Below are 14,309 nucleotides of genomic sequence, written 5' to 3'. Positions count from 1 at the left end.
AAGGGAAATCTGCTTTTTGGTTGTAATGTGCCCAAGGTCCAGGGACTTGTTGTTTTGGAACCTGATCTTCCGCTGAACTTCTGTTTTAAACTCTGATAAATAATTGATTTCAAAGCTTTCAACCTTTTTCATAAGAGGTTTCAAGTCCACGATTTTGGGGCGTTACAAAAGCTGTCATTTCTTCTTGCATAGTCAGCTTCCAGCGATTATCAAGTGTTGCCTGTTGATAGTTCAGAGGAATAGTTTCAGCAGACAAGGCTGAAATAAAAGACTTCATCTGATGTCCAATTCTGGCATGGGAGACAAAATGAGATATGGGATATAAGGTACATTGTCTTGTCCCCTTTCGTAGAGCAATAGGCCTGTTATCATCATCCTGAAGATCACTATTGTCAGTAGAACTTACCTCAGGAGAAGAAGAAGATGAAGGCTCTTGCGGAAGTGGAGCTCTACGCACATATACCAATGGAGGATTATTAAATCTGGAAGAGGATGAAGTTTGGTTCGGTAATGAGGGCACAGATTCCAAAGGAAAATGAGGTATAGGTAATGGAAAAGACTCAGCTGGATCAACCTGTAGTGGGGAACCGGAAATAGAGTAATATGGAGAGAATTCCAAGAAAGATACATCCGCACTGACATACTCTCGGCGAGAAATAGGATCATAACATCAATAGCCCTTTTGATTTTTTGGATAACCTATAAATATGCATTTTGTAGCTTGAGCGGCTAATTTATCACGGTCAGGGCCAAGTTTGTGTACAAAACAAACACATCCAAATATTTTTGGTGAGAAAGAAAAAAGTGGGGCATTAGGTTTTAGGATATGTAATGGAATTTGATCACCCACAAAAGACGAAGGCATGCGGTTGATCAGATAGCAAGCAGTGGTAATCACATCACCCCAATATAACGCAGGAACATTGGATTGAATCATAATGGTCCTGGCAACATCAAGGAGGTGCCGATGCTTTCGCTCAGCCACCCCATTTTGTTGAGATGAATAGGCAAAAGAAGTTTGGGGTTGGATGCCATGATCTTGGTAAAATTGTAACAAACCTTTTGATTTAAACTAGAGAGCATTATCAGTGCGAACAATCTTGACAATAGATTCAAACTGAGTTTTTATTTCAAGAATTAGGGATTTGATAAGACTTGGAACTTCAGATCGTTCTTTTATTAAAAATACCCATGATAACTTAGAGAAATCATCAACAATAACAAGATAATAACGACACTGAGTCCTAGTAGGAATCTTACTAGGACCCCATACATCTGCATGAAGAAGTTCAAAAACTTTATTACTAGATTGACTCTGACTCGAAGGGAACGAACTTCGATGATGCTTGCCCAACTGACATGCTTCACACTGAAATGATGTGGTGGAAGGAATCTGAGGAAAGACCGACCGAAGCTTTGACAATGAAGGATGACCAAGACAACGATGCCACTGAACTGGACTGAATGAATGTTCCACTGCAGCATGAACAAAACCCATTGGATGATGTAGGTAGTAAATTCCATTTTCTTCATAGCCTCCACCAATCTTCTTCCCCGTCAGTAAATCCTGAAAATGACAACCCATTGGATCAATATTACTCTACAATTTTGTTCTTTTATAAGGCAACTCACAGAAAGTAAACTTTGAGGAAATTTTGGAGCATGAAGAGCATTTTTCAACTGTAATGAGGAGGATATAGAAATATTTCCCTGACCAACAACCGGGGAGGAGATCCCATCGGCTAATGAGACTCCAAGCTGAGCCTTAATATCCTTTAGATATGAAAAAACACGTGAATTTCCACACAAATGTCTGGATGCACCAGAGTCAATAACCCACTTACTATCAGTCCGATGGAATGATTTCCGGTTGAATAGGCAACACCAGCTACAGGAGGGGTGGAACTCAAAGGTCGAAGAGCGATCAACTCATCATATTCCGCACGACTAAGGGTGATACTACTTTCATTTGCAGTGATATTCTCTTGTGCATTTGTTGACTCAATAGTTGTAACATTTGCTTTATCAGTATATGACTTTGATGAAGAAGAGGTTGGTCGACCATGCTTATCCCAGCAACGATCTTCTAAATGTCCAGATTTTCCACAGAATGTACATTAAAGCTTTCCTCTGCCTCCCATACCACGTCCACGGCCTCGTCCTCTGATATTCTGAATATTTTCACGCCCATAACTAGATGGGACAACAAGAGCAGATGACTGAGTCACAGGCTGAGATTGTGGCAGAGAGATCGCAAGTCTACTCAGACGATTGTAAGCATCAGCAAGAGTGGGAACATCTGATCCAGTCAACATTTGAACTTTTGCAACAGAAAAATCTGAAGAAAGACCTGTAAGAAAACGAGCAACCATGGTTTGTTCTTGATGATCCTTTTGCTTCGAGCAACAAAGAGGCCTGTGAGCATTAAGTCTTTCAAACGCAGCTTTGACAGAGGCATAGTACTGGGCCAAGGTCTGATCTCCCTGTTGCAAATTATATATTTCCTGTTCGACTTGCAGGATACGACTCACATTCGTTTCTTGTGAGTATGTATCACGAAGATTGTCCCACATCAGTTTGGCAGTATTATAGTAGATCAATCCATCTGCAATATGGGGTTCAACACTATTCATGATCCATGACATAACTATGTCATTATCTTCATCCCAAGTAACATATTTTCCCAATTTCTCAGTGGGTTTGCCTTCCAAAAGAATATGTTTTCGACGATGTCCAGATATTGACAATTTGACATCATAAAAGTTTTGGACCATCTGGCATAGTTGGTTTCATTCAACCTTACGGAAGAGCCATACGAGAATGGGTTGGCAAAAGCCTTATACTCCCCAATATGTTCCATTTTAGAATCACATTTCGAATTTTCAGCCATACTGAAGATGTGATCCAAAAAATAAAAAAATAAAAAAAAATTACCTCACTTGAACAGCAAGTGTTCAAGAGGAATTTTCAACTCAGCAGGAAATCACACCTGCTGTTTCCACCACAAACAGCAGCCCACACACAAAACAAAATTCAACACAGCAGGAAATCACACCTGCTATTTTCCACGACAGAAGAGTAACTTAAGCTACCATGCTTCCTTAAAAAAAAACTCGACACAACAGAGAGTCACAACTGTTTAAAACCACATTCTGAAATAAACCAACCCACTAAAAACAACTAAAGTTCAGTTGTTGTTGATACCACAAAAATCACGAACATTGCTGCACCCAAACACATCACGACCAATGATAGAATGCAGTCGCAAAACAAAATATTCACTACACCTGCTGTTCTCCAACATATAAGGCACGACATCCAGTAAGTCTTCAGGGCACAGTTAGACAGATCAATGATATTTCGATCACAAGCAATCAACACAAAAAAGAAAGCTGCATTCACAGCAGAATTCTGATCACACACAATCAACACAGGAAAGAACTCAGCAAAAATTCTGATCACACGCAATCAGCACAGGTGAGAACTCAACAATCACGACAACACAGAAAAAAGAAGATTTCTGCTGCTCCCAAACATCAGGAATACACCTCGACAACTCACGAACCAAAAAAAAAATCACGTCATAGCAGAAACAGGACTCAGCAACACTAGGTCGCAGCAGGAGATCCAGATGAGGAGAACAGATCTAGATCTTCTCCTTAGATCTGACGACAGATCTGGGTAACATCCCAGATCTGTTATCAAATCTTCCCCAATCAACCACCACCAAACCTGATTTTAAGAAGTCATAGGGTTATTGTTCCTCGTTGATGAAAATCAGTCCCTGTTGATCACGCTCCCAAGATCGAGGGCTCTGATACCATGTAGAATAAGATGGGATGTACAGCCACCTGTGTGTGTAGAGAGAGAGAGAGAGAGAGAGAGAGAGAGAGAGAGAGAGAGAGAGAGACGGCTGCACAATAGAACTCGTTAACCTAATCGATTAGGGCTTCTCTCTATATTAAATAGAGAGAGGCAAAAAGAGAAATTACATCTAAGTCCTTATGAGGACAAAATTTCAGAAAACCTCTAATATAAAAGAACTTAAAACAAAGAACCACCTATTCTCAACAATTATAAAATTGATTTATTATACATACCAAATATTAAAAAGAATCGGGTTTGATCATGTCTAATAAAAATCATTGTTTATAAATATTATAATATAGTAAGCAACAAATAACAAATGAAGATTAGCATAACACACTTGTGAATTATAAATAAGATGGTAGATAATATTGCACATGTTCTTATAATGAGAAGAAAGTTGTGAACATTTGAACCTTGACATATTTTTTTAAGTGGACATAAAATACATTAAGTTAAATAAAAGTGAAGTGTTTCACTTTTAGCAGCCTTTCAAGCCTCTCTCTCTCTATTGTGCTAAAGGATGTAGAAACCAACATCTTGAATACTTACTTTTCATATACAATGACATTTTCTGTTTTATTGATCAAGCTGGGCATGCTTCCTATGTTGTTTAAGTTGTAGGTTGTATTTTGTTAGAATTCAATGTTAGAGTGCTAATGAAGAAAAAAAATTTGAAGTGTTGTTTGAGATTATTTGATCATGTTGTGTGATGACCTATTACAACACTAGTAAACAAGGCTGACAGGATGCAAGAGGAACTAAAAGTTGTGGATGAACAATGAAGACCTGGATCAACATTGCATAAGAGGAGATACAGAAGAATATGGGGTGGCTGAAGTTTTAGCTCTAGATAGGAAGGAATGGAGAAACAAGGCTTGAAAGGCTGATCACATGTAATTGGCATAAGGCTTGGTAATGATAATGATGACTTTTATAAACTTATTTTAATTAGGTTAAGTATGCATATACATCTGGTATCTTTATAATCCTTTTGTTTGTGTGTTTATTAAAGCTTGTTTCAAAAAATAAACATTCCAAACTATCTTGATAAATAAAAAAAGTTTCTAAACTGAAAATATCACATTAATATCATGTATATTTTCCAAGGATTTCAGTTATTTTATTTTTTATAAATTTTCAATTATTATTAAATTAAGAAACCTCAAGTATGAAGACCACTTATTTTTTATTCTCCAAGGAGCATCCTTGCTGATATTGTCACGAAACTGATATCATGCACACATGTTCATTAATCTGATTTTTTTTTTCTTTTGATATATGAAGTTCTTTCCCCCTTCTCTTTTGTGTTTTTAACTTTTTATGATTTCTGTGTACATTGCTTTTATTCATAGGTGTAGAATTGTAGCTTTATATGTTTATTTTTTAACTTTTCTTTGTCCTTATGTTTTTTATGCAATGCCTTGTACAATTGAGTTACATTGTTTATATTTTATATTTTAATATATAAGACATTGTGACTGGTACAGGTCACTGATTCATCACTCTGAAATTGCCAAAATATTTGGTGCTTGTCTCCAACTATGAAGCCTCGTAGCCTATAACATTCATTTCTCTTCACTTGCTTTGCAGACTAAAACACACGTTTGTCTTATAACTGATTACTGCCCTGGCGGGGAGCTGTTTATGCTATTGGATCAACAACCTATGAAGGTTCTCAAGGAAGATGCTGTAAGGTAAAATGGTTACTTAAATCCATTTTAACTTTGATTGTTTCATAAGCAAAGATGTTGTCTGAGCTTTGTCATTACAGCAGAGTACTGATGACTATAAGAATCTGGATTTAAATGATAAAATGAACTTTAATCTAATTCACTATAAGACCAATCTGTACATAACAAATCTTCTTGGAGCATATGAAGGGACTTCATGCTCCTACACTTTTAAAAAATCATGACAGGGTCCAACATGCATTGTTTTCAAACTTTCTATCTGGCATAATTGCTGAATGAAACTGATATTTAGGGCCATACCTGCAGATTTTATGCCGCTGAAGTTATTGTTGCATTGGAATACCTTCATTGTCAAGGTAAGAAGTTAAGAGCAGTCTGAAGAATCATAATAATCACTTTCATAACTTGATTTCATTTAACAAGTTAGGTTGTCAAGTTGATATTTAGTTTCATTTGTAGATTTTTTTTTCTATGTTCACATTCACTGCTTGTTGTCAGCTTAAAGGCTGTGAAAGTTTCTACAAAGTTCTACCATTGTTTATTTTACTATCAGCCATTCGTCTCTTGAAACCAATAAACCTTGCATATATTTCTCAAGGCCTTTCAAAATGATTATATATATAGGGAAATGGAAGCATATAAAATGGTCACAGCACTAAATGAAACATGCTAATGGATTTCCGTTGTTTTTTTTGTTTTTGAAATTCTGACCCCATAGATGTGTTCAGCATGATTGATTTACTAGAAATCAAGACTTGGATCATGCATTTTGGACTGAAAAAATGGTATTTGGAGACTTGAAAATTGTAGGCCATTGATTTTTGAAACCTTATAAAAACATATCCATGCATCGGAATCAAACACTTCAAGAAGTGATTTCTATAAAAACAAGCATATAAATCACATCTGTACGGTCAGAATTTCTTAAAAGCACAGAAAATTCAATAGCATATTTCATTTCGCACTGATCCCATTTTGTAGGTTTCCCTTTCCCTATATATAGGGCCACTAGAAGTTGAGAATTGAAATATGAGAGCTAAAGTGTGAACTAAGCATCTCTGATACTTTTTTTGCAAATCCGACCTTGAAGATGTATTCAACATGGTCTATTCGATAGGAACCGACTAGTAGATCTTGCTTTTTTGACAAAAAAACATGATTTTTGGATGCTTGAATATTTGCAAAAATTCTGAGCCATTGACTTTCAAGCCTTAAAACATCCTGCTTATATCACGATCAGATGATTCAAGAGCTGATCTCTTTAAAACAAAGCATGTAAATCACACTTGTACGATTGGATTTAAGGAAAAAAAACCATGAAATTCTCGATTAACACTAGAGTTACCGAAAATGCCTAGGTAACTGGGGAAGCGTGTTTCCCATTTATGGGAAGCATGCTTCCCCCATTTTTTTCAATATTTTTGTATTTTTATTTTTATTTTTGTTTTTGTTTTTGTTTTTTTTATCTTTCGTATCTTCCCCCTCGCTTCCTAGGTCACTTCCGAGACGCTTCCTGATTTGCTCCTAAGTCGTCCCACGCTTCCTGCTTCCTAAAATTTTGAAAGTGCCTCGCTTTCCGCTTCTCGTATCGCTTCCCGCTCTCGCTTCCTCGATTGGCAACCATGGTTAACACTCTAGTTCTCATATTCTAGTGGCTATATATATATATCATAGTCACCTATATCGTTGAGATATTTTCAAAATTTGATAAATCTCGGGAATATATCAGGAATATATAATAAATTAAATAAAAATTAAAGAAAATAAGTAAAAATACATAATAGAATTTTTGCATTTTTTTTTTCTTTTGCTTTCTTTTCTTCCTTCCTTTCCTTTCTTCACTTCTTTCTTTCCTTTCCTTCCTCCCTTTCTTCTCTTCCTTCTTTTCCTTCGTTCATTTCCTTCTTCCCCTCCCTTCCTTTCTTTTCTTCTTTTCTTTCCTTTCCTTTCTTTCCTTTCCTTTTCTTCCTTCCTTCTCTTTCTGTAGCGATATTTATCGTGATAAATACAATTTGCCGATATATTGAAAATATCATGGTCTATTCTTGATATTATCGGTTACCTTAAAATAGCCGTTAATGTCACGATATTTTCAATATATCATCGATATTGCTAGGTCGTCGCCCAGAAGCGACGTGTCACACCGACGCCCGGGTGTGGTGTCAAATAGGCAAGAGTTCCCTCACTTTGTTGGACGGGTGGGGGTAAAGAAGATAGTTCAAGACCATAAAATTAGCTTAGCCACTTGGAACATAAGGTCTTTAAATGGTAAGTTGGTAGAGTTAGTAGATGTTATGTGTAGGAGAAAGATGAATATTTTATGTCTACAAGAGACCAAATGGGTAGGTGAGAAAGCAAAAGTGATAGAACCTTGGGGATATAAGATTTGGTATACAGGAATATATAGGAATAGGAATGGAGTAGAGATTGTTATTAGTCGTGAGTTTATAGATAATGTAGTTGAGGTCCGTAGGAAGGGTGATAGGATTTTACTTATTAAATTAGTATTAGGTACGGATATTATTAATATTATTAGTGTTTATGCACCTCAAGTAGGTTTAGATGATTCCATTAAGCGTCAATTTTGGGAAGATTTAGATGGAGTAGTACAAGGGATATCTTATGGAGAAAAGCTTTTCATCGACGGTGACCTTAATGGACATATAGGCATTAGTAGGGATGGATTTGAGAGTATCCATGGAGGCTATGGTATAGGAGAAAGAAACGAAAGTGGAGAAAGGATTTTAGATTTTGGTTTGTCCTATAATATGATCTTAGCAAACACTTGGTTTAGGAAGAGGGAGTCTCACCTAGTAACATTTAAAAATGGGGTTAATACGAGTTAGATAAATTTTTTCCTACTTAGAAAGAGAGATAGTGGTTGTTGCATCGATTGTAAGGTTATACCGGGAGAAAGTGTAGCTACACAACATAGAGTATTAATTTTAGATCTTAGAATTAGAAAATGCCGCAAAAGGGATAGACATAGGATAGATCATAGAATTAAGTGGTGGGCACTGAAAAGAGCTAAACAAGGAATGTTTGTAGCGCAAGTAGTTAAGGAAGCTGATTGGTGTCTTGAGGAGGATTCAGAATCAATGTGGAATAAGATAGCGGGTGGCATGAGAAAGGTGGCTAAGGAGGTATTGGGTGAGTCTAAAGGCGGTGCACCGCAAGGTAAGGATACATCATGGTGGAACAAGGATGTCAAATTAGCTATTAAGGTTAAGAGAGAGTGTTATAGAAATCTAAGAGTCGTGATAATGAGAATTTGGAGAAGTATATGATAGCAAAGAAAGAAGCTAAAAAAGTAGTTCGAAACGCGAATGATAAGGTATATAAGGAGGTTTATGACAAGTTGGATACCAAAGAGGGCGAGAAGGATATTTATAGGCTTGCAAAGACGAGAGATAGAAAATCAAGGGATCTGGGTATGGTTAGATGTATCAAAGATGAAACGCAAAGGGTTTTAGTCAAAGATGAGGAGAGATGAAAAAATTATTTTGATAAGCTATTTAATGGAAGTCATGCTCAAGATCTTGTAGACTTCTCCATTCCTTTTCATGGGATGAATTGTGACTTCATGCGCAAGATTCAAAAGAAAGAAATTGCAGAGGCTTTGAAGAAAATGAAATCAAGAAGGGCAGTTGGCCCAGATGGTATACCTATCGAGGCTTGAAAATGCTTGGGTGAGAAAGGTTTAGAATGGTTGAAAAATATTTTTAACAAGATTTGGCAGACAAATAAGATGCCTAATGAGTGGAGGAAGAGTACTTTGGTGCCTCTATATAAGAATAAGGGTGATATACAAGATTGCACAAACTATCGTGGTATAAAATTCATGAGTCATACTGTGAAACTTTGGGAGAGGGTGATTGAGTATAGGTTGAGGAAGGTTGTCATGATATCGGATAATCAATTTGGTTTTATGCCCGAAAGATCAACTATGGAAGCTATAGATCTTCTTAGACAACTTATTGAGAGATATAGAGAGAGGAACAAAGATTTGCATATGGTTTTTATTGATTTGGAGAAGGCATACGATAGAGTACCTAGGGATGTTCTCGGGTGGACAATGATGAAGAAATGTGTTTCTCTCAAGTACATTAGTATAATTAAAGATATGTACGAAGGAGTAGTAACCAATGTCCGCACTTGTGGAGGGGTGACAACCAATTTTCCTATAATGATTGGGTTACATCAAGGATCTGCATTAAGCCATTTCCTATTTGCTATAGTGATGGATGAGCTTACGAGATCAATTCAAGAAAATATGCCATGGTATATGTTGTTTGCTGATGATATTGTTTTGATTGATGAGTCTAGAGTTGGGGTTAATGCTAAGTTAGAATTATGGAGACAAACATTGGAAGCAAGAGGTTTTAAGTTGAGTAAGAGTAAGACAGAATATATGGAATGTTGGTTTAGTAAGCAACGAAGTAGTGATTAGAGTGTAGTGAAGCTTTGGTGAGCAAGAAATACTGGTGGATGACTGTTTCAAATATTTGGGATCTATCATTCAAAAGTATGGAGAAATTGATGGAGATGTAAATCATAGGATAAAGGTTGGGTGGATGAAATGGAAAAGTGCAACTGGAGTGTTGTGCGATTGTAGAATGCCATTGCAGTTGAAGGGAAAGTTTTATAGGACGACAATGAGGCCCACTTTACTATATGGTACGGAATGTTGGGCTGCCAAGAGACATCATATTCAAAAAATGAGTGCAGCTGAGATGTGTATGCTTAGATGGATGTGTGGAAATACAATAAAAGATAGGATTCGAAACGAGGAGATACGTAAGAAGGTAGGCATTGCATCCATTGAAAATAAGATGAGAGAGAATCGTTTACGGTGGTTTGGACATATTCGGCGAAGGCCTAATGATGCTCCAGTTAGAAGGATGGAGAAATGGGAAAATATATTAGTTAAAAGAGCTCGGGGTAGGCCTAAGAAGACTTGGATGGAGATGATAGGAAAGGATATGAATGCTTTGAACTTCACCGAGGACATGACATTGGATAGAAATGATTGGAGGACAAGGATTCATGTGGAAGACCCAGAATGATTTTCTTTTTTGGTTCATATCGCCGACCCCAATTGTTTTGGGATGAAGGCGTAGTTGTTGTTGTTGTTGTATATATATAATGTGATTTTATTAGCCAGAAAAAAATGATGCCTTCATAGCCATTGATTTTGGATCACTGAAAAACCCTCTATGCAGGTAAGATTCCGGTGACCCAAAAGCCGACTCCCACTAAACAAAACCTATAGATCACATCTATGGTGTTAGATGTAAGAAAAATCGCAAAAAAATATGATTTTTGAAGGGGCCTAATGGGGCATAACGAGAAAAGGGGCAGCACTAGCACATTACTCTAATATAATATACATATATATGTATTTTTATATATACATATTATATATAATATTGAACCCAAGGTTTTAAAACTCGCCGAGTCAACTCGGTGACTCGACTGACTCGGCTCGGCCCGACCCTCCAGCGAGTCAACCCGGCAAGCTAAACTTGGTCTGCGAAGACTCGACTGTGACTCGACCTGACTCGACTTGACTCGGCCTGACTCGGGCGAGTTCTGGGATGTTTAAAATTTGATTTTTTGGGTATTTCAGAATAAAAAAAATTGTAATATTGTTCAGTATTGTTGTTACTTTCTTACTTAATGTCTTCAATATGCAAAGAAGACAATCTGTGACTATGATCTAAGGTAAATGTTATTGGATATGAATCTATTTCTAGAAGCATCAGGCAGGACAATCTTCAGATTCAACAACAGCTGATTAATATTTTATGATCAAGTACATTGTTGCTTTTATTCTGTTCTACACAATTATATTTTTTGCAGCTTCTTTGCATAAATGCATTTAATATTTTGCTTTAAACTTTACTAACATAACTATATAACAAGGAAGAATTTGGTTTTCTCCTCACACCTTTCCTCCTTGCCCCATCTTTATGAAGGCATAATAGACAAGAAACTGAAACAAAGTCATACATAACTTTGGCCTTAACATCCATAGAGTTCCAACATCTACTTGATGCTTCTTTCTTGTCCTTTCAGACTTCATATTTTCTTTGTATCTCATATCGGCTATACCCCTTTAATCAGAACCAATTGTCCTCACCTTGCCTTATCACATCCAACAAAAATTTCTCTTTTCTTTATAAGCATGTGCATTTTTAATGCATAAAAGCATCTATGTAACTGGAATAAATTGTGCTCTTTCATTCCACATTTCCAACTTATTGCTCATTCGTGAACAATTTATCCACATGCTATGATCTCCTTATTTCAGTTCAACCCAAGATTCTGCATGGAGCCAAAAAACATCTCTTGTTTACTGAAAAACATGGTTTGAGACAAATTATATATTGTTTTTCTTTTAAATCAAAAGTTAACAAAACCCGGTCTGAGTCACCAAGAATAAAGAACGAGTCGAGTCCCGAGTCACTGGGTCTTAAAACCTTGATTGGACCAAGTCAACTTTGAGTTGACTTGATCTAACGACTAGAAATCTAGCCGTTGGAAGGTATTTTCTCTTCTTTTCTTTGCTCTCTCTTTCCCTTTCTTTTAGCTCTCTTCCTCTCCCTCTTGTATCTATAACTAAGGGTCTCCCCCCTTTGTGAACACTATGCTTCTTGCATATTGTTCTTCGATAAGATTATTATTTTTATTCTTTGTGTATGCCCTTGGTGGTACTTGTGATTGTGCTCTTTGTAGCACTTGTGATTGTGCCCTTAGTGGCATTTGTGATTGTGCATTTTGTATTTGTTGGTGGACACTTTGTTCATGTTTGAAAGTGTCTCACCTATCTTTACATGGTATTAGGGCTTGGAAGTATTGAAGTTTATTTGAATACTCTTATTCAAAGTATTGGTGATCTTGCAAGTGATCGTGTGAGCCATTGGTGGAGGAGTGCTCGTGTTCCTCATATTGCCTTTTCTTTCTCCTCTTTTCTTTTCTTTTCTCTCATCTTTTTTTTCTCTCCTCTTTCCATCTCTCTTAGCCTTTGTTAAAATGGATGACAATGATAATGTCACCATTAAACCCATAAATCTCAATGATTTTAATTATGTAACATGGGCTTCTATTATGAATCACCTTATTTGGGGAAAAGGGTTGTGGGGACTAGTAGATGGATCCCATCTGGCACCCAAGCTAGTTCTCACTAAGGTAGAGGGTGAGAAAGACGTACCTCTAACCGAAAATGAAAAAACCAAAGCTATAACCATTTATTAGAAGTGGAATAAATGGAGGATAGGATGTGCCAAGATCATGTCTTGGCTTATTAGTAGTGTGGATGCTAAAAAGTGTTCAAGCTTTATGCTAACAAGGCTTAAGATTATCTTAAGAGAATGTATTCTCTTAAGGATATTGCACATGTATGCAATGTGCAAGATAGAGTTCTGACTATGATTAAAGGAGATAAAACTATTAGGGAATACTATAATAATTTATCCGAACTTTGGGAATAATTGGCTCTTCTAGAGCCAAAATGGCATTGTCCCGAAGATATAAAGCTTTGCAAAAGACAAATGGATGCAACATTTTTATCAATTTATCAACGTCCTAAGACTGAAATTTGAATATGCAAAATCTATTCTTCTTCATAGAAGAAAAGTTTCCTCTATTGAAGAATTGAGTATGGAGGAAAATAGATTGAAAAAGCGTATAACCAAAAGTGAGGATGACTTGGTCTTGGCTGTCTCTAGACCGGGAAATTACATACATGCATATAAACCACCTTATTTTAGAAAACGGGACAATGACTATGATAAAAGGAAAGCTATTTGTCATCTTTGTCGTAAACTGGGACTCTTTAGGCCCCAATGTCTTAAACTAAGAGGGGCATATGAGAAGAAGGTTGCTTCTGTCAGCTCTCCACGAGAGTCAAGTGATATTTCCACACCTCAATATTCATCCATTGAAATCATGTCTCTAGCTCAATTAATGGAAGCTCTTCAACCACTTCTCAAGGGTGTGTCTTCTTCAACTGGAGCTACTGATTCTGGTGCATCTTTTCACATGACTCCAAACAAAGATATTTTACAACTCAAGCGTGTCAAATATTTTTATGGCCGATGGTACATCTCTTCAAATTGAAAGAATAGGGAATTTTGAAAAAAATCTTTTAAACTAAAAAAGTTTTTTTATTTCAAAGGTTCGTCACGTCTCTAATCTAAACTTAAATATTTTATCCATCTCTCAAATATTTGATTATGGTTGTAATAGTTTATTCTCTTCAAATGAATGTTTGGTACATGATCGCCAGTCAGAGAAGTTGATTGGGCAAGGCTATAGAGAAGGAGATATCTACTATATGATTTTTTTGGAGGTACCCAAAGATGCTTTTTGTTGTAATGTTCAAAAACTAGATTTGAATATATGGCATAGAAGATTATGACATCCAAATGAATCCAAAATCCAATATTTTCAAAATTTGGAAAAATTTTGTAATCTTAATGATTTCTCTTGTGAAGACTGTGTTCTTGGAAAAAATGAAGAGATTACTATTTAATGATTGAACTTTTGTTTCATCTAGACCACTTGACCTTGTAGATTCGGATGTTTGGGGTCCAACACCTTTTTTATCTAAATGTGGATATACATATTATGCTATGTCACATGGGTTTGGGTGCGGGGATTCGGCACTTCCAAAAAACCCGGGTGCGGGGGTGCAGCAGGGGCAAAAATGTAAATATATATATATATATATATATATATATATAT

General features: G+C 36.4%; 1 protein-coding gene across 3 annotated transcripts in view; it reads left to right on the top strand.

The window, feature by feature from the left end:
- Window positions 1–14,309, top strand: part of LOC149839670 (phototropin-1-like) — a 117,914-nt gene that overhangs the window by 56,074 nt on the left and 47,531 nt on the right. For all 3 annotated transcript variants that reach the window (XR_016431340.1, XM_090002734.1, XM_090002735.1), the window contains exons 15-16: window positions 5,461–5,564; window positions 5,868–5,917. Coding sequence is in view for 2 of the 3 variants with exons in the window: in XM_090002734.1 (XP_089858860.1) it covers window positions 5,461–5,564; window positions 5,868–5,917 (154 nt within the window). In the remaining variant the exon portion in view is untranslated. The remainder of the gene's footprint in view (window positions 1–5,460; window positions 5,565–5,867; window positions 5,918–14,309) is intronic.

This window comes from Nuphar pumila, chromosome 4 (genome assembly GCF_984573655.1).
Source record: "Nuphar pumila chromosome 4, dmNupPumi1.hap1.1, whole genome shotgun sequence".
Lineage (NCBI taxonomy): Eukaryota > Viridiplantae > Streptophyta > Magnoliopsida > Nymphaeales > Nymphaeaceae > Nuphar > Nuphar pumila.
This window is presented reverse-complemented; position numbering and strand designations above follow the sequence as displayed.